This window comes from Lissotriton vulgaris, chromosome 7 (assembly GCF_964263255.1).
Source record: "Lissotriton vulgaris chromosome 7, aLisVul1.2, whole genome shotgun sequence".
In the NCBI taxonomy this organism is placed as follows: domain Eukaryota; kingdom Metazoa; phylum Chordata; class Amphibia; order Caudata; family Salamandridae; genus Lissotriton; species Lissotriton vulgaris.
The window spans coordinates 1,034,771,920-1,034,791,968 of NC_141695.1; the positions used below are offsets into that span (position 1 = coordinate 1,034,771,920).

The window sequence follows — 20,049 nt, forward strand, 5'->3', positions numbered from 1 at the left end:
TTGGACCTTCAGACCAACTCCTCAGTACACTCCTGGACCTGTGAAAGTCCCCAGAAGGACTGTCTTGTTCCCCAGAGGACTGCCCTGCTAGTAGAGTCTTGCCTGGACGCCATGAGAACTACAATACGGCTACCAGAGGATTGCCTTCTGGCTGGAGGCTTCCCTGGACCCCCAGAGGACTGTCTTGGTGCTTGAGGCCTTCTTTGCTCCTTACTCAGTACATCCACTGCCCTCACCAGGGTCACACTGGCTATTTATACTCCTTTTGCAATATCCCAGGTAAATAGGGAGCTGGAGCCTTTGGAAGTAGTTTTTGAAGGCCCAGGGCTTTTGCTGGTGCCTCTCTCGCTTTCTCCAGCTCACCGGAGATAGATGGAGCAGACACAGCGGGTGCTTCAGGAATGAGAGAGAGAAATAGAAAGGCACCGAAGCGAGATTAGAGAGGCAAAAGTGTGAAGGAGTGCAATAGAAAGTTTATGGATGGAAAGAGAGAAAGAGATATAGGAGGGAGTCGGCTGGTTTGAACATTTTTGCCAGGGCAGCCTCTAGATCCCAGTCAAGATCTGTCTCACACAGTATGATACAGTGCATGTTGGGTGATCTCACCTTAAAAAATAAAAGTGCTTCAACTGAAAATCAGTAAAGCAGAATAAATTAGGACAGTCTACATCTATGAGGAAGTGCAGAGTATACTCCAGTCCCTACAATTTAAATAGTGCGGAAGCTTATGTGGCCAGCATTCCGCCATCTTGGGATTGACAGGTGCAGTACTACCTCAAAAGCCAGGATCCATGTTAATGCTAGCCAACTGAGGAGTGTATTTGAATTTAATTTGCTGCTACAATGTGTTGGACAGCTGATAAGCAGCCAATTCTGTATTTCATCAAGACACTACCTCTCCAATTACAGAAAAAATAAACTGCATTTGAAAATTGCCAATTGGCAATCATATCATGTTGAGAAAACAACAGAATCCAACAGTTCCATTTGACTGTGTTGTTCGTGGCATTGGTAGACTCGTAAACATTACCTTTTGTGTTGCAGCCCACACGTTGGGGCGGGCCGATCATGGCAACCGTCGCGGTTGCGATGCCAAGTGTAGCAGTGCGGTGTGGAGAGCCCTCAAGCCACAGTGCAGGCGGTAGCTCAGGAATGGTCATACAGCAGCATCGGTGAATCCAGGGCTACGGTGCAGAGTGAGGCAGTGCTCGTTGTAGTGCTAGCAGGTCACGGTGCAGGGGATAGAGCCGGTTACTGGGAGCTGGAGTTGGTTAGTCTGGACTGCGGTGTGGGATGGGCGGTGCATCGTGCAACTCATAAGATGTGCCCCGAACCATGATGCGGTCATGGATGTCGAAGTCAGTGGGCAGCAACGGTGTCAGTGAGACCAAGGTGGCGGGGTGAGGTGGTGAAGCGGTGAGGAGTGTGGTGCCCACAGGTCATGGTGCAAGCTATGGAGTCGGCTGCTTTCCCTCTCTGTGGCAACTGAAACCACAGTTCCAGAGGTGGTACCCAGAGGTTGGTGAAGTCTTTGCAGTCCCAGAACAGGAGCCAAGCTCTACTTCAAGCCCTTGGAGTAAGCATGGGCGGAAAATCCGTTACGCTCGCGGATTTTGCAGATTTTCGGTAAATTCGCAATCCGCGAACGCTCGCGAATTTACCGAAAATCCGCAAATTCGCACGCAGCGGATTTTTTTTTCTTGGTGATACAATTTTGCGGCGTGGGGTGTAAGTTCGCAATTGCGAACATGTAGATGCGGCGGGCAGCAACAATCTCGCACTCGCGAAATTACAAAAATTGCAATTCTGCACAAGACATCTACTAGCAAGCAGCATAGACCTTCTGAAAATGATGATTTTTATCAGAATAACTCCTCAGGTTGACATTTGCCTGCACTTCTTTGGATTTGAGGCCTTTTGATTTACTTTGGATAACTTTTGGATTAGAAATCAACTTTCTCATATAAGCTTGGTGGGACATTACAGTTGGTGTAATGCAGTTCTGCAGAAAAACGAGTCTTGCAAAAGTGAAAGCAGGTTCAAAAGTTCAAACTCATCATTAGTAACCGTTCCCTGTAGTGCTTCCTGACAAGGGCCCCTCCAGAGTTCAGTTGCTAGTTGCAACAATTGTATGACCCTGCTCTGACCCTCACAGCAGGCTCATAGAATAGCTACAAGTAGGCCACAAAGGTCCTGGAAAAAAAAATTGCACGGCAACAGAAAGCAAATTATAGATAAGGAAAAAGGTGCCAGACTGGAATTTTAAAACAGTGACACATTAATAAATCAACCCCAAATTAATTCATGTCAGTTGAAGCAGGCAGGTGTGCTTGCTTTTCCCCCCCATAATCTACAGTGATGATGAACCAGAGGGTGGCATTGATGTACCAGAGGGTGGCATGGGTGAAACAGAGGGTGGCAGGGGTGAAACAGAGGGTGCTGGGAACCTGTGATGATGAACCAGACGTAGAAACAACATAATCGTGACCGTTGCGAGCCGACATGTAAGTTCGCAATTGCGAACTGGTACAAAACCCTCGCGAACTGTCAGAAATCCTTGTGAAATGGCAGAAATCCTTGCGAACACAAAAAAAAAGTCTGCAAATTCGCGAGAATTCACGGATTTTGCGGATTGCGAGTTCGCAAATTCGCAAAATTCGCGAACGCCAGATTCGCAAAGTTCGCCGATGCTTACCTTGGAGATCTTCCTCAAGCAAGGGACACAGCACACTGCAAAGTCCTTGTCCTTTTCTTGGCAGAAACAGCTACTGCAGGCCAACCCCAGACAGCACACAGCGAAGGGGCAGTACTTCTCCTTCAGTTTCTCCAGCTCTTCTCCTTGGCAAAGGTTCCTCTTGAATTCCAGAAATGATCTAAAGTTCGGGGGTCTTGGCCCCAATATTTGTACAGCATTTTTGTTGTTCTCTGGTGGCAGAGAGGCTCTGTGCTCAGCCAAAACCATTTCTGTCCTCTCTGGTCCAGCTTCCCGGCAGGAGGTGGAGACAGCATTGCGTAAGGTAGACCAGTTCCATTCGGTGCAAGGAAATCTCGTTCCCCGACTCTAAATGCAGCCCAGGTCTATTCAGCCCAACCCTGACTCATCCAGGAAAGGCAGGACACACCTCAACCCCCACAGTGTCTGTCTACAGTGAATACATATCCCTAGCCCCTGTCACTCCAAAGCCAGACAGTCAATCTACAACCCAGCAGAGGTACACAGGATGGCTAAGCAAGAAAACACGCACTTTCTAAAAGTGGTATTTTCGAACACAGAATGTAAAAATCATGCTTACTAAAAGATGCATCTTTATATTCCGAGTTCAGGCATACTAAACTTTACCTTCCTATCTTGTCCCAATGGATAGTTATATTTATAAGATGTTATGGATAAACCTCCATTCTATCCTAAGGGACAGATAACCTTTCAATAGTGAAAAACGAAATTCAATGTAGTTCACTATCAGGACATGTTACACACATCAGTGCATGTCCTACCTTTCACCTACACTGCACCCTGCCCACAGGGGTACCTTGGGCCTACCTTAAGGGTGACTCACATGTAAGAAAAGGGAAGGTTAAGGCCTGGCAAGTGGGTGCACTGGCTTGGTCGACTTGGCAGTAGAGACTGCATGCAGACACTGCAGTGGCAGTTCTGAGAACCCTTTGAACAGCTGATTGTGTGAGTGGCACAATCAGTGCTGCAGGCCAACTAGCAGCATTTGACTTACGTGCCCTAGGCACACGCAGTGCACTGTACTAGGGACTTAGGAGCAAGTCAAATAGCCAATCATTGAAACAACAATCCATATTCACAACTTACAGAGGGAGCACTTGCACTTTGGCACTGATCAGCAGTGATAGAGTGCCCAAAGCACCTAGAGCAGCAAAAACGAAACTAAGCACACAGCAAAAAAAATGGAGGCAGAGGCAAATTATACAGGGGAAAACCACGCCAGGGCTACAAGGTCTAACATATCTCCATGAACAAATGTGGTGATCTGAAGGTCACAAAACCGATTCTCGCCAGGCTCAGGTGTGTGTCATTAAATGAGTAAATTAAGTTGTTAAATGTCATATTATTGTTAATTATTTACAACGCTTAGAAATGGCAGAAATATGCCATGAAGAGCCATATAAAAAAGGTAATCATATTGCTCTCTTACTTTAAATGTAAATGTAGGTTTCAAAAAGAGATATCCGCTGTCAATATTATTACAATATTAAAATGGAAGATTTAAACGTAGTATTGTTTTTTTCAACAATATATTTTCTTTTTCAGAAAATGCGTCTGATCCCACAAAGAAGAACTATATAGTACAATGGCTTTCGCGACCAGATCCCTCGTATCCCGTCAAGATGATATCTTCAAGTAAAAGACCAATTTATAACTCTGCCTTTGCCCTTAAGTGCATGCCCCGCCGGCTATGGACCTTGCCTTTTGCTCTCTTTCTCTCCCTTTATGGAACCTTTCCCTGACTGCTCACATCACACTTTGGGCTGAATCTTTTTTTCCCACTGGGCCGCAGTGCTTAGTATCTCTCTCCTCTGGAGCTTCTGTGGCACCGGAAGCAGTTGTCTTGGAGGACGGATGTGGAAGTCTGAACTCCACAATATGTTGCAGGCCTCTGCAGGAGAGGTACAGTCAGCTTACCTGCAGCTGAGGTGATGACGACTAAAGGCTCTCGCTGGATCATGAAGTTCAGTTTGAAAGAGAATGTATTGTGCATGTGACCACATCACAATAATGACATGTTGCAGTGCTAACATTCCCCTTTGCAAACCAACCTGAAAGCTGCTTGCACTCCTTTTCAAACTGGTAATTCAACTGAATGAAAGAATGCCTTCTGCTCCTTTTTCTCACCTTCGTCTCTTTCAATGCTTTTTAATTCCCTTGAGCATTTGCATAGTTCTTTTTTGGGAATATAGATTTCCAGTTACGCTGGCTCTACTGTTAATGCTGTGCCATGATGTTTCGAAACATTACCTATGTTCTGTTTATATTTTTAATACTGTATTTCTATGCCATTTTACATTCTATATTATTTCACCTTTTTATACAATTTGGCCAAGGACAAACGAGAAGATTTTTATACTTGTGTGAACTGCTGTGCCATTTCCATAGAATTGTGTTGTTTAACATATGGTTCATACTCAATGCCCACTGAACGTTTTTAACATTTGCATGTTTGGTGTGAAATGTATGTGTGAATGAGGGTGCCCGTATCTATGCGTGAACTGGCAAATATAAGTAGTTACTACAAATTACCTCAGTTTACAAGACATGCCTTTCTTTGCTAAAATGTGTCGGAAAATGCCTTAAATTTGAAGTGTAACGGCATTGGCCAATGGCTCTGCTCATAATTATGCGGCGCTCCATACTGGTATTACAATGCAACATTTTTTGCATTTGATCGCAAACAAACTCACAGCGAACGAGGCTGCGCTCTATACAGAATGTGCAATCTATGCACATATAGAGACGCTTTTACTTGAAAGCAGTAAATTGGGTGGGGTGAAAATGTAAATTTTGACATTTCTGAGACTAAAAAATGATGAATGGTCCACTGTTCCTCTATTGGTAACAAACAACCCTACTCAATTATACCTTTGCTGGCCTTGTTTACAAGCCAGTTACGAAACTTTCAATCTTAAACTATGTAGCAAATCAAAATGTGTCATTTTCATGTGATCTCATATTTAAAGGTTTCTGTGAATGTTATCTCATGGTCAGGTATAACAAGAAAAAAAAGTAACAAACAAAAAACAAAAAAAAATATGTGGCACTGATACTGTTATGTACAAGCAACTGTTGTTTAAACTGTTACAATATATTGATGACTGTTAAACCTTTAAGCGGGTGAAATGTTTAGTGATGTTTCAAGCTGTGACTGATTATTGGAGGTGTTACAATAAGGTACTGTATCCAGGCATTGTGACCAATGCCTTCATGCACTTTCGCTTTTCAGGGATATTTTCTTAGTGTTTTTTTAATGTATTTAACTTGACACAATGTGAAACGTGCCATTTTGGTTTGAGCATTTTACTATGTTATGAGACAAATGTCGTTGGTGTCGCTATGACTGTGAAAACGAGACACCCTTTATTCTTATCACGATGATTTGACGATATACCTCCTGATTTTCATGCTTATTGCAAATAAACTATGAACGTATATTTGGTGTTTTGGATTTTCCAATTTACAACAACGTTTTTTTCGAGTTTTTTATTCAGTAGCATTTTGAATGTTTTAGCTCATGGCACCTTTCATAAATAATAAGACTTTTTTTCTGAACAGTTTTGATTGGAATCATTTGTAAAACAAAATACAAAACATTACTGGTTCCTCAGCACACACAACGAATAGGTGGAAGACTGCGTCATCTGCGCGCGCTCTGGGTCGCAATAATGCAGGCTGAAGCGAGCTGAAGGCGCCTCTAGCCGGCTCGACATTTGAAAGCGCTCTGCTTCCAGCAGTAAAGTTCAACATTTACATAAGTATTTTTCGAATTTGGTGCAGGTCGCGCTTTTTGAGTGAAAGACAGCGTTTCCACACTTCCTTGTTTCAGTTAAATATAATGAAATATCACCTATCAAAAAAAAAAACTAGCACGTCTTGTATTTCTCCAGTGTACTCTCTTGCAGATGTGATGGATTCTCGGTGCACAGCGAGGTTTATGGCTTTGACATTTTCCCCGTAAAGGTGCCCGCGTCTGTAATCATAAAGGGCTCTAATCCCCCCATCTAATTGGAAAGCTGTGTTGGCTGAATGTCTCATTTCACATATGGTGTGTCCTCGCCCAGGAGGCTAGTGCGTCAGCGAGGCAGTTTGATCAGAAAAGCTGCACTGCAGCCCGCCGCTTATGGATTTAGGGCCATGCAGACATTCCTCACCTTCACAGTGACTCTGAAATATGACTCCTCAAGTGAAGGGTCTGTTTCATCCTTGATACAATCAAAAGACCCATATCACAAACACATGCTTTAAAAGTTACTAACTACTCCTGCATGTTTGCTCCGATATTTGAAGTACACCTCAGACTTTTTCGGGCCATGACATTTACCTCAATCATAGATTACCGGCAGCACACCTACTTCACAAAATATGGGTATCCACAAATGTGCGTGTTGCAAGCAGTAGTGGCTTATGATATTTGGAAGTGGTGAGGCGTAAAATTTGTGTGGGAGTGCAATGCGGCGAGCGATCATAGCAGACGAGCCTGGGCAACATAAGGGGTGTTCCGGGGGGATCTCCCGGGAGAATTAAAAAAAAAAAGAGTGTGAAGACTGGGACATCTTAAGGATTTTGGGGGCCCTGGGCCAAACATAGATAGGGGGCCCCCGGTCCCTGTTAGGAACAGCTTTGAATATATGGCCCAGTTTCAGTTGTTTCCTGCCCTCTTTGACTAGGTCACTGGCAGTGCACAGCCATTCCTCCAAAATGTATTTACGTCTATAATATTCATGGATAGTGATGAAATTGGTTTTCAATATTGCAACTCAACAGCAGCTTACTAATATTAATGCCAGTACTCTGTTGCCCTTCGGATTCTTTTAACCAACACAGCCCCTCCTATTGTCTGTGCTATTGCCAAGTTTTTAAAATGGGCTTGGTTGATTAGACTTAGAAGACTGTCCATATCAATTTAATTCTCTTTTTAATTAATTTATGCTGATCAAATGTATTTTACTCTTTTATCCTATGTACAGTCACACTTTTTTCGACATGCTGTTTTTATCTTTTGTACCGCTTTTATGATATATGCATATCGAAATAAAGCAATCAACCAACCAACCATTAATGCAAATAATCTCCCATTTCTCATATGTTGAAATAGACTAGCCTCCCACATCACCCACATTAAAAATAAATGTCAGGAAAACAGTAATCACCTTACCTCGACTGTACCACATGTCAGCATCCGGTTTACAATCAGAATCTAGCACCTCCCGGGGCTGAAAGATACCCGCAGCTCTACTCCACACCACCTCTTGGCAAGAAGACCCCGCAGCAGTGTGCACCCGGCAGCTTGAGGCAAACCATCACACATCTGTCTCAGGGCGAATAACTCGTTCAAGACAACTACTGCGTTGCCATAGAAATCTCACATCACACAACTAATGCAGTCCACAGAGAAATGAGGCAAGCTGACAAATATGGATTGACAGGAACAGCACAAACAAGGATACAGGTAGCCTGGAGTAGTGCCTTACAACCCCTGACCCAACCATAAGTAATCCTAGCAAGAGGACCACCGTCCAAATACACCTGAAAGGGAAACACACAACCACACAACAAGATAACGCACATGAATTCAAGTGGCAACACCACAGCACACACCAACACCACAGAGGACACCACCAATGAGAAAAAATTAGCTAAAACTGAGAAAACCCAAGAAGGTGCCATAAGACTGAGTCAGTAAGATTTCACCAAAGTTGAAATGTCCATCCTTCATCGCGTGGCCTTGTATGGCCTCACTTGAAGCTGCTCTACAGTTCAATCAAAACCCAGAGCGCCCTGGAGAAGTTCACGTCAGAGTCCGGTCTGTGCCCAAGAGCAAACAAGAGCACAGTGTTAAATCGAGGCATCGTTCTTAGTGTGTGAACTCAACAATGTCAATAAAGTTCATGCATATGGCTTGATAGAGTAGTATAGACACCTCGGATGCGCGTGCACAGCCCACTCTCTTCGTCATGAACTGTGCACTTGCATTGGGTAATGCTGCCTCGTTGCAGGAGGGCAGTCAGGCAGATACTCACTTCAATGCCCATGAAAGGGAATGAGCCAATGAGACGTTCTGCAATACCTTCACCAGGTTGCCTGGGTTAATTATTTGCACACACGCAGAGTGGAATGCAGCCTGCTGGTGGGTACACACAGAGGCGCAGGCACCTCAGCAGACACAAGCTGCACCGGCCTAACACCGGTCGCCTCTCTGTACCTGCTGCTACCTAGAACTCCTTCTGCCCAGTAGATTCCCTTCAAGCCAACACTGTGGCTAGCTCGCAGCTTCTGGCTATGGCTTCTGCTTAAAGGAGCTTTTCCCTTCACTGCTTCACCGCTTTCATGTGTTCATGGGCTCACGGCGCGCTGTCCGAGGCCCTGAAGCCTGCTATCCACTAAGCTCCGGCTCTGTCTACAAGCCCTGCCTCACACCTCACGTTCGCACCCGAGTGACTTTTCCAGTTCAGACCTACAAACGAAAACTGCCATTTATGTGGAAATTTAAGGGTTTACAATTTGAGAATGTTACAATGAATAGGTATTTAGAAATTGTTTCTAATGATAGAGTGACACTGTGTAATTTCGTTCTACAAACATTCTCCAAGGCACTGTCTCTGTTACTTTCAGTCGTGGCCGGCATGACAGGCGGGTGGGATCGTGTTGAGGGGGTCAAGCATGGGGGCATGTTACATGTTACAGATTCAACAAGGACTAAAGCATCCAGTATGTTAACAGATAAGATTTACACTGTTACATGCATTGAATCGGTGCGCCTCCGAGCCCGTTGTAGCAGAAGAGAGATGTAAAGCCAATACTATAGTGTTGTGTAACAGTAAATTTCTAAGCTCAAGGGATCGGTTTATTCAGGGATAGTCATCGCGATCAGTGGTGTGGGAGTTGTCAGTGTGGTCATCAGGGTTCGCCAAGCGTTGAAGGCAAGAGATGAGGGGACCCCATATATCAGGAGGTCTGTTTGCCACAGGCATCAAATCACAGAATTTCCCCCAAGAGTGATTGACAGTGGGAAGCATCGGCCATCCAACTTCTAATTAGCGGTGCTAGCCTGCGGCCCAATGGATTGCCACCCGGCGTATGGCTAATACTAGCAGCATGGCGGTTAGCTTGCGTTTGGGGTCTAAAATGTCTTTGGCATGTCCCAGCAGACACAGGAGGGGGTCGGGGACAATACGCCCTGTGGTAATGTCACTAATAGCAGAGCACACCTCCACCTAAAACCTAGAAACTCTGGGTCACAGCCATGCCAGGTGCATAAAGTCGGCACCAGGGGATGAGCAGTACGCACATCTGTCGTTGTCTAGTTGTCCCATCTTGTGTAGAGAGGCAGGCGTGCGGTAAAGTCGGTGGAGGTACTTGAAGTGAATGAGTTTTAGTCGGGAATTTGGGGAGAGGCGCTCGTTTTGGCTGCAGCAGTACTGCCATTGTGCGCGAGCATTGCCATTATCTAAGTCTGTGTCCCATGCAGCACAAGCATGCTCATGTCCCTTGAAGAGGGTGCCAGTGTTAGCACATATAATCTTGTAACTATCTTGCAGGGGGAAGTGGAGGAGTGAATATATTCAAGTGTGGTGCAAGGCTGGGGTGCGAGTGGGAAGGGCGGATAAATATTTTTACATGTGGCCCTGATCTGAAAATAAAGCAACTTGTCGAGTGGTGCCGTATCCTCGGCAATAGTGAAGAAGTTGTTACTGGGGAGATCAGCGTTGGTGCGGACCCCAAGTCCTTGGCCAGGCGAGCCATGCCAGCGGTCTGCAGCGGAGGGAATGAGGGGTTGTTGGCGAGCTGCATTGAGGGTGCAAAAAGTTCTTTGGCGCAAGTGAACTGAAGAATTTCATCCCAGGCCCAACGCATGCATTCTACTGTGTCAACCTTGCCACAGGGATCTTGTGTGGCAAAAACTGCACAGTCTGCAGTGGCCAGGGTGAGGTCAGGTCTGTTACAACTGCTGTGAGAGGCTGGAAAGACGTTGGGTAGATCCAGAAGTGGAGGAAGCTGGCTTGGGCACACATTGCAAAGAGCCTAAAGTCGGGCGCGCTCATTCCGGCCAGCGGCAGTGTCAGGAGCTCATAGCCGATGTGAGGCTGTCTTCCAGCCCAGAACAATGCAATGATGGCAGAGCGTAGCTTAAAAAAAAAAATGTGATGAGAGTGGGATAGGGATGTTTAGGAATAGTTATAAAAATTTCGGGAGCACAACCATCTTCGCAATTGCAATATGCCCGGCGAGTGAGAGAGGGAGTTTATGCCAAGATTGTATTTTGGATTCAAGCCAGTCCATGGTCCTACCGAAGATAGACATCCATAGCTCATCCACATCCCTGCGCAGCCAGATGCCCAAGTATGTAGTGGGACCTGATGCCCTGACGAACGGATAGTCGGTTGGGAATGGTCTTGTAGCATCCGTGAGGGGGAAAAGGACGGATTTGCTCCAGTTGACAAGAACCCCGGAGAAGCAGCCAAAACGGATCACCTCCCTTGTCATGGGGTCCAGGTTCTCTTGTTGGTTACGGATGTAAATCGTAACATTGTCAGCATACATGGAGGTCACTAGGGTGCGAGATGAGAATACGATGCCCTGGTTAGTGTGATGCTGACGGAGGCGCGCGGCCTGTGGCTTTATTGTGATGGCAAATACCCTAGGGAATAGGGGGCATCCCTGCTTGGTGCCCCTGGTAAATGGTTTAGGGTCGGTAACTAGCCCATTAATCCTGATGCGCACTGTTGGGAGTGTGTAAAGGAGTTGGATCTTCTGTGCAAAGCCCAGGCTGAAGCCCAGTCTGGGAAGGAGATACAATAAAAAGGGCCATTCAAGCTTGTCAAAGGCCTTGGTAGTGTCCAGGAGTGTGGCCACTGCAGGCAAAGCAGGGTTGATTTGGTGGATAACACAAAAAATAGTGCGCAGATTGCGCAAGGTGGCTTGGCCAGGGAGAAACCCTGATTGATCAGGATGAGCTATTAGCGTCATATGGGGTAGAAGGCAGTTGTCCAGCAATTCTGCATAGATTTTGTTGTCAGTATTAATTAATGATAGGGGGCAGTACAAGTCGTAGCACTCGGGGGGATATATCTGGCTTGAGGAGGAGAGAGATCATAGCCTCACAAAGGGAGGAGGGGAAGCATGCCTGATTCTGAAGATTCGCTATACATTTCTGCCAGCTGGGGAACAAGAAGGGGCACGTACTCCTCATAAAACGCCGGGGTGAGCCCTTCTAAACATGGAGCTTTATCATCCGGGAGGCCGGCTATAACCTTGGTGATCTCTTTGGTGGTGAATGGCTCATCCAGGCATTTGCGGTGCTCATTACCGAGCCAAAAGACCTCAATCAAGTTGAAGTACTGATCCAGGATTTCCCGGGACGCAGGCACGCCTGCTGTATATAGTTGGCCATAAAAGGCAGAAATCCTGGCAATAATGTCATCCGGGGAGGTGGTTCTGCAGTAATGTAGGAGGAGGTGTGTGGTTGTCGTAGCAGGTTCGCAAGAGTCCTGCCAGGGCCATCGCCTTCTCTGAAACAATGAGCACATACTTCCCTGCCAAGAAAAGCAACCTCTGTCAGCCTCCTCATCGAACTCAGTAAGCTTAGCGTGGATGGAGGCTAAGGTAGCTTTATTGTGGTCCTGAGAGTGTTGCAAATCTAGTGCTTTAATGTCCCTCCTTAGGCATCCAGGGTGCCTCTGTTGGACTTTAGCACCCCCCCTGCTTAGCAATGTACTCCCCTGGACCATGGCTTTGAAGACGACTCGAAAGAGCCAGTGTTGTGCTCGAAATAATCTGTGATGGTGCCTTGAATCTGTTCACAGAACGCAAAGTCTCGAAGTGAGTTGGGAGGCAGGCGTCAGGAGAACGTGCGGCAAAGAGTGTGCGGGAATCGCAAGGGCGCAGGCACACCGGGCCGTGATCCGAGAGTATGCTAACCAAACGGTCAGCAGTGGCAGGCCAGGATGCTACATCACAAATAGTGAGCCATAAATCGATGTGGTACCAGGTCCAGAGCGAGCCGGAGGCTGCATGCAGCCTACGCAGAGAAAAGGGAGAGTGCGTATGACTGCTTTGGTCAGCCCCAGAGGGCCGACCAAACTGTCAGGGCCCACAATAGTGGGCTAGCCATGCCTCCCCTGCTTTCCAGCAAAGCCGCCCACCCGCCGTGCCACAACTAGGCACTTCTGCTTTCTCGCAGAGCGAGAAGCAGAAACATAAAATGGTAGTTTTACCATTTTCTGTTTCTGCTTCTCGCACTGTGAGAAAGCAGTGGGGCAACGCCCCTCCGCCCTAACGGAGGAGCAGCCCCTGGGCGCAAGTACTTTTTTCCTTTCCCCCTACAAAAAAAGTACAAAATATTTCTGTTGAGACATCTATTTCTGTAAACCCGAATGAAATACAGATGTAAACCAAAGTCCTATGCACACGTGTGAGGATAGTAGGTTTTAGTGTAAAAACCAACATTTCTAAGACAATGTTTTTGAGGAAATAACGAAGGTCAACTTCCCGAGTTTCATGTAGATGGATTTATATATCAATCCAGATCAGTACAGAAAGACACAAAAACCAGCCGACACATGTTTCGTCACAACGTGTTACAATTGTGTTTTTTTTAAATTGTGGACTAACTTATGATGTACGAGTGCTCTTCAAGTCCTCCACCTTCCATAAACATGTATTTCTATAATGTGATATCCAACGCTCAGTCAAAACATGTGTTCACAACTTTGGTTTATATTTGTTGTGTGGGTCTTGACCCACATTCATGCAGGGGTTGTTTCTTGTTTGGGTTTGTTTCCCCTGACCTGTTTGCACCATTTACTCCTTAACTACATTCTGGACTCTCAACGTACATGCCAGAGCGCCATCACTTCCTGTACATAATCTAAACCCGTCACCGATACTAATTGAAATACAGATGTGATCCCTTATTCTTTGTCCCTGGAAAAACACTTACGCTTCCCTTCCACATGAGTTTATTTGCAAATGTTTCCATGGTGGGCTGGACAATAGTCCATTCTGCAGAATGCTTGTGAATACCACAAACTCATGAGTTTGTGGTTGTTAACCGGATTTTGCACTGACATGCACGCTGGCTGTGAGGCCCTTTTAAATCGCATAACTCTTAATGCAGGACAGTGAAACATGCACTATACTGGCAGAGTTTCAATTTTGTTAGGTTAGTATTATGACACGAAATTCCAGATAACTTTTTTTGTAACCAAATTCCACTAGGGTGTGCAAAGTGGTTCATAATTCTCACCCACAGTGCTTTCTATGAGCAAGAGAATGTGAAAGTGTGGGAGTGATAAACCTTTTTTTGGTCTGACAGAAGCAGATTTAGTTGTTTGTCAGATCTTAATGTAATAATACATAGTACAAAGAAATAAAGGCAATGGGTGACACTATATAGCATTATATAATAACTCTACTTTATAACCAAGTTGGCATTCTATTGGCATGTATGAGTTTGTTGTATCTTTAATGAGTGAGGGGACACTGTGTGGTTCATTGTTCTAGGTCCTTATGTTCTAATCACAAGTGAGGTTTCTGTGGGTCTGCGTAGTCACTGGGTTTGTGTCTACCAATAAACATCATTGCATCCTCAAGCTCATCAATTTATTTTGGTGATAGTCATCCATGAGCAGTGCATGTCTGCAGCTTTTGATCAACAAAGTACTCTCCTGCTAACACAAGTGGTAGAATTGTTGTGGCAAGTGGTAGGATTTTTTATAGTGTTGACACTTTAAGTAAGTAAGTAAAAAATTTTATTGCACAATTATTTAAAATCATTGCAATATGCACATACAGAAAATGACCTTTTAGGTAAAAAATATGTATTCTAGTCTGTTAAAAAAGACAATAAAATTGATGAGTAGGGTAAAGGGAAGGGAGAGCAGAAAAGCCAAGGGAATGTCACTTAGTGGGGTTATAATTCAATCTTGCTCGGATGGTAGAGTCAAGGAGTTGATTTCTGTGATGAATTTTACAAAACGAGTCGCCAACTGTGCCGCGTCCCCCCCTCATACATGCCTCAAGTGCTTCTTGACACTTTAAGTGCATGTCGGGATGGACTTTTGACAAAACCCAGCATAAGTGCCAGAACTGCAGCACAAGCTGCTGTTTACAAGAGCAAACCCAGTGCGAGCACCAAAGTCAATGCATGTGCACTGTACTGTCTAAGAGGCCTATGTCAAGAAAGTGGCCTACTAAAAGAGGCTCTGCTGCTCCAGCTGCCCGTCTTCAAAGGTCCACATCTCAAGGCCACTGGGCACAGGACAAGACACATACCAGTTGATTTAAATCAGTTCTGCATTAGACGAGTGCACCACAAAGGTAGGCAGGGATAGTAATAGAAACAGAATAGGTCTGTTTATGATGGAGGATGAGATAGAGTATCCTGCAGGAAATAATGTGCAAAACCAAGGAAGTAAGAAAAGGCCAAAAGTTATATTTATGATTAAGAGATGTGAATTCACCTTGATAGTTGACTCCGGATCGATTTACACTATTACCCCCAATGACATGTTTCCAGAGAGATGGAATAATATAAAATAGGAACTAAGCAGTATAAATCCCAATGGGTACCAGGGAGAGAGCATTGATGCAATAGGAGTTATGTGGGCTAACATAGAATTTCATAAAGAATCATCAAGGGCAAGGTCTATATGGCCAGAAGCGGAAATCACATATTGGGATGGGTTCAACTGTATGACCTACACATCATCGTTAATCCCAGGGCATCTGAACAGGTAATGATGGTAGAGGATACACACCTAAAAGTAATGCTGAGGAGTGACAAGTTTGCACTCAAAGGGACATTAGGATTATCAAAAGATATGTGCACAAAATAGGATAAAAAAGGGAGTAGAGCCACTAAGAGTGGCACAAAGAGTGGTTATTGTAATGAGAGAAAGGTGAAAAGTATGTTGAAGGATGTGGTTGAGGTGGGTAGTAGTGAACTTGTAAAAGCCTCACAGGGATTGCCAACAATAGTCATCACCAAAAAAAACACAGAATATGCTGCTTCAACCATAACATAGTGTTTGGATAGTTTTGTTTTTCTCTACTGAACATAAACAAGGTGGTATTAGTTGGATTTGAGATGTATGTATTATTAAATCAAATTGCATCTAGATTTCAGGGCTCTGACAGCCTTTGTTACCATGGAAACAACATTCCAATTAACTCATCTGCCTTTTGGTCTTGATTTGCAATAAATGTCTTGTAACACATGATGTCTGAAATGTGTAGTGGCTAACCTAGAGTTATAGTTTTCCAAGGCAACATCTTAATGTTTGACAAGCCTAGGAAGAACACAACTTGGCATTGAAACAAGTATTGAATAACTTAGGAAAGACAGCAATATTATTATGCATAGATAAGTGTACATGTTTGATGGAGGAAGTGAATATCTAAGATATACCATTTTATCTGGCGGAGTAAGGTGAAAGGCAGATTTCGTGCTGTTAGAGGTCCCCCCACACCAGTGGATAAAAACCAGCTGGCGTCCTTCATGGGCCTATTTGAGTATAATTCAAATTTTGTCAAAACTGAGGATTTGTGCAGTATATTAAGTAAGGGATCGAGCAGGTACAGCAGCGACAGGACGTGTCCGATGGGCTGCATGCCAGCAGAAGACATGAAGATGTGAGTATAGGTGAGTTTCAGTCTTATATATCTCCTTTTCAGCTGTCTCAGATGTGGTGGTTGGACCGCCATGGTCACACCAGCTGTAAAGCAACTCACAGCAGTTTCACTGGCGGTCCCAGCCTCCCACTGCTTCATTGGCCCACCGTGGTCGGAGTTGGCTGTAGGTGTCAGCCGCTCACCAGCAGTCTTTGCAAAGGCAATCCGACCATCTTGTTACACTGCGGTTGGATCACTGTCCTCATTATAAGACCCTTACTGTATGCTCTCACTTGTAGGGAGTGGCAAAGCTCCTGCCAAGTGAAAGCAAACAACTATGTCCCAAGGGGGTGCACCTCGGGAGATGGCCCTGGAGGTGGCATTCTCCAAGGCCATTAATGGCTCTAGGAGGAGAGCTGTATGGCGCCTCCTTTGTTTTTTCAGGGCCTGACCCAGGGGGGTGGTGGTCCCTGGTGCTGAAGAAGACCATGGAGAGCGGCCCCCTCTCAATTAAAAATGTGGCCTAGACCTAGGGAGGTGGCGGTCCCCGGGGCCAAAAATGGCCAGTAGGAAAAGTGAATCCCCCCTTGCCGTAATCGGCCTGAGCGTGGAGAGGTGGTGATCCCTGAGGCCATAATGGTCCCAGGAGGGTTGGTCTGTGCTGCCTCTTCACCTGGGAAGGTTTGAACGTGCTCAGGGGAGGTGGCAGTCCCTGGGGCTGTAATAACCTGGGGAGGGACGACCACGCGGCCCTCCTCCTCTTCATTTTACAATGGCTTGGTCCCGGGGAGAAGGTGGTCTCCTGGCCCAATATTGGCCATGGGGGCGGTGTGCACCCCTCCTCAAAATTGATAACCAAATTTCCCCTCCCCCACAATCTGGCTTGGGAGGATTTTTTTTAAAGCGTCTTGGCCCTGGTGAAGTCAATGGGGGACCTTACTACCAGGCCTAGAGGGATCAATCAATTATTAATCGGCCCCTTCTCTTTTTTAACATATTTTTGGGACTCAGTTGATTTCGAGCCCAAAAATGGCTGTCAGCACTTCCTAATTGAAGTGTTGGCAGCCAATTAGATCTCACCATGAGATCCTTCAGATCCCTAGAGAATCTGCATTCCTAGAGATACAAATATATTTATTCTTTAATATTTAAAAAACTACTGAACAGATTTGCAACAAATCACAATAAACGATCTTTATGGACCAGGATCTGCCTTTCTTGGATATCAGAAAGGCAGAAACTTCAGAAACAGGAGGCAAGCCAACAAGCCATTGTAAAGTACTTAGGTTCTGGGATGTTGAGGTTCAGGTCCTTTCCTTCTCACTCCCAGGCAAGAAGCAGCAGGCCAGCACAGCAAAGCAGTTCAGCAAAGTTGCAGTCCCTCCTTGCTGCACTGTCGTCCAAATGTGTTCTTCTTTGGTGGTTTAGGGAGACTTCAAAGAGATGATCTGAAGTGCAGAAGACCCTGCCATTCCTGCCCTGGCTCCAGACTCTTTCCAAGAGGGTATGCAATCCATTGCCTGGGGACAGGAGACAGCCCTTTCACGTGTAGAGTGTCAGCTCCTCCATCCCATCCTGCTCAGGATGACCCATCAACATGCAGATGATTATTATACTGTACTATACATTAATCTGGTATACCTCTGACCACAAGCTATAAGGCTTTCCTAATCACTCTGAATAACACTGCCTTTGTCTGTTTTTATACATTTAAAGAATCTAAAAAATATGTCAATATGAATAACTCAAGAGATTTTAGGGGCTCAACCTAAACCATTTTATTTTGATTAGATGTTTTAGGTTGGCATGCAAAGAATTCATGTTTCAGCTTTGTTATTGTTTAAACCACATAGAGAAACAACTCAGGGACAGGGCAAAATCCGCACTGAATGTGTATGTGAATATTGATGCAATCTAACTCTAGTTGAATGTCCTGAGATCCGATGACTCGTGGACCCACTTCTGAATGAAGCCACACTAACATTTTGCCTGTGTGCGTCTCTGGTTAATGGTGGGAGATTTTTTACACACTGGTGATTAATATGGCTTTTTTGTTTCGGATCAGCTGGGTAATTATGGAATTTACTACCTGGGACATCTGGAGTTTTCTGTGCAAAGTCTACGTTACTTCTACACTTTAGGGTTTGAAGCAGTCTTTTACCTCTACCATTGACTTAACCTCAATCAGCACTTCAGCATCTTCATTACCTTCCTCAGTTTGAGTGGCTCTGTGGTTGTATAACTGATATCAGCTTTTCTGCTGTTCCATCTCTCCTCAAAGCCTTCTCGGTTTTCTTTGATCTAGATATGGCTTATTTGGAATGATTCACCTTTATGTTCTGTGGTCGACTGGTTCCTGGAAGCCCACGAGTTCCCTCTCCTTAAATGATTTTTCATTGCAATTCATGTCATGTCATTCAATCATTCCAACCCTGTCCGAAGAACCCAGTGCAGAACCTAACCCTGCCCAGAAGAACTCAGTCCCAAACCCAACTCTGCCCAGAAGAACCCAGTCCATACCCAACCCTGCCCAGAAGAACTCCGTGCAGAGCCCAACCCTATCCAGAATAACTCAGTGCAGAACCCAACCCTATCCAGGAGAACTCAATCCTACCCAAAATTACCCAGCCCATAACCCTGCCTGGGCCAGAGACAGAAGCTGCTTGGGAGCCACTCCCTGTTCTTGTGAGGCGATGTGTGAGTAGCAAGTGTTGTCAGTCCGTCTTCGGTAAGTGTGTGGCTGGTGCGGATCTGTCCCAGTTGTGATTTCTGTGAGTAAACTCTAGCATCAGCCTCCCACGTGCAGCCATTTTATCACCCGTTTTCAGTGCGCCCATGTCTGCAGCTCACTCCAGTCCTGTTCTCTGTCCAACCGGGTGAGGGTTAATGATTCTAGCCCATTCACTGACCAGTTGATGAACCAGCACAGCTCAGAGCCCATCTAAGTTCAGAGTTTAGTTTTTTGTCCAGCTCAGAGCCTAGATGAGCACATAATTCATCAATCTCTCCGGCTGGGCACAAAACGCAGCCCAGGCCTACCCATCTTCCAGCCTAAAACTAGAGACCACCCCCAGTCCCACAGAGACCCTAAATCACAGTCCAGTTCAGCTTTGAAACCTGAAAAGATGTAAACTCCGACCCCGCCCCAACCACAGCTCAACCTTGCTCGTATTTTCAGGCCAGAGGCCAGGCTCAGGACAGCATGGATATTAATTGCCAGGAGCAGACCATGGCGGTAAGCTGTGTATCAACAGGAACAGAGCCTTAAATATGTAAGTCTTTAGCTCCTTTCACTTTCAAATAAAGAACCCACACGATTCCTTTACTATACACCAGTTTTCATGACTCTTGTCAATAATCAGAATTCGCCAGAACCCTCGTTTTATGTATTTAAGCTTCGTGGTGTGCAGTTTTCAAACTTTAGCCTCATTATTTGTGAACATACCTTAAATTCATCCAGATCACAAATCTGTAAAAATTTTATTTTGATTATAATATACGGACTGCTGACTGGAACCATCCGTGATGAACACCACATAAACCACTATGGTTCCCATCCCGAATGCTTCTGCAGATGCCGGTGAATATGCATTTTTTTCTTTACTTCGGTGGCTACCGGTAAATGGTAGGAACTAGACGGAGCCAGTAGAGACATCTCGATGGCGAAAAGTAAAGGAGCAGCAGACAGGTGAAGATCG

General features: G+C 45.2%; 1 protein-coding gene across 1 annotated transcript in view; it reads left to right on the forward strand.

The window, feature by feature from the left end:
- The window catches only part of ADAMTS2 (ADAM metallopeptidase with thrombospondin type 1 motif 2), a 1,719,397-nt gene that overhangs the window by 1,647,025 nt on the left and 52,323 nt on the right, over positions 1 to 20,049 (forward strand). The window contains exon 21 of the mRNA XM_086931466.1: positions 4,280 to 4,369. Coding sequence (XP_086787592.1) covers positions 4,280 to 4,369 — 90 coding nt within the window. The remainder of the gene's footprint in view (positions 1 to 4,279; positions 4,370 to 20,049) is intronic.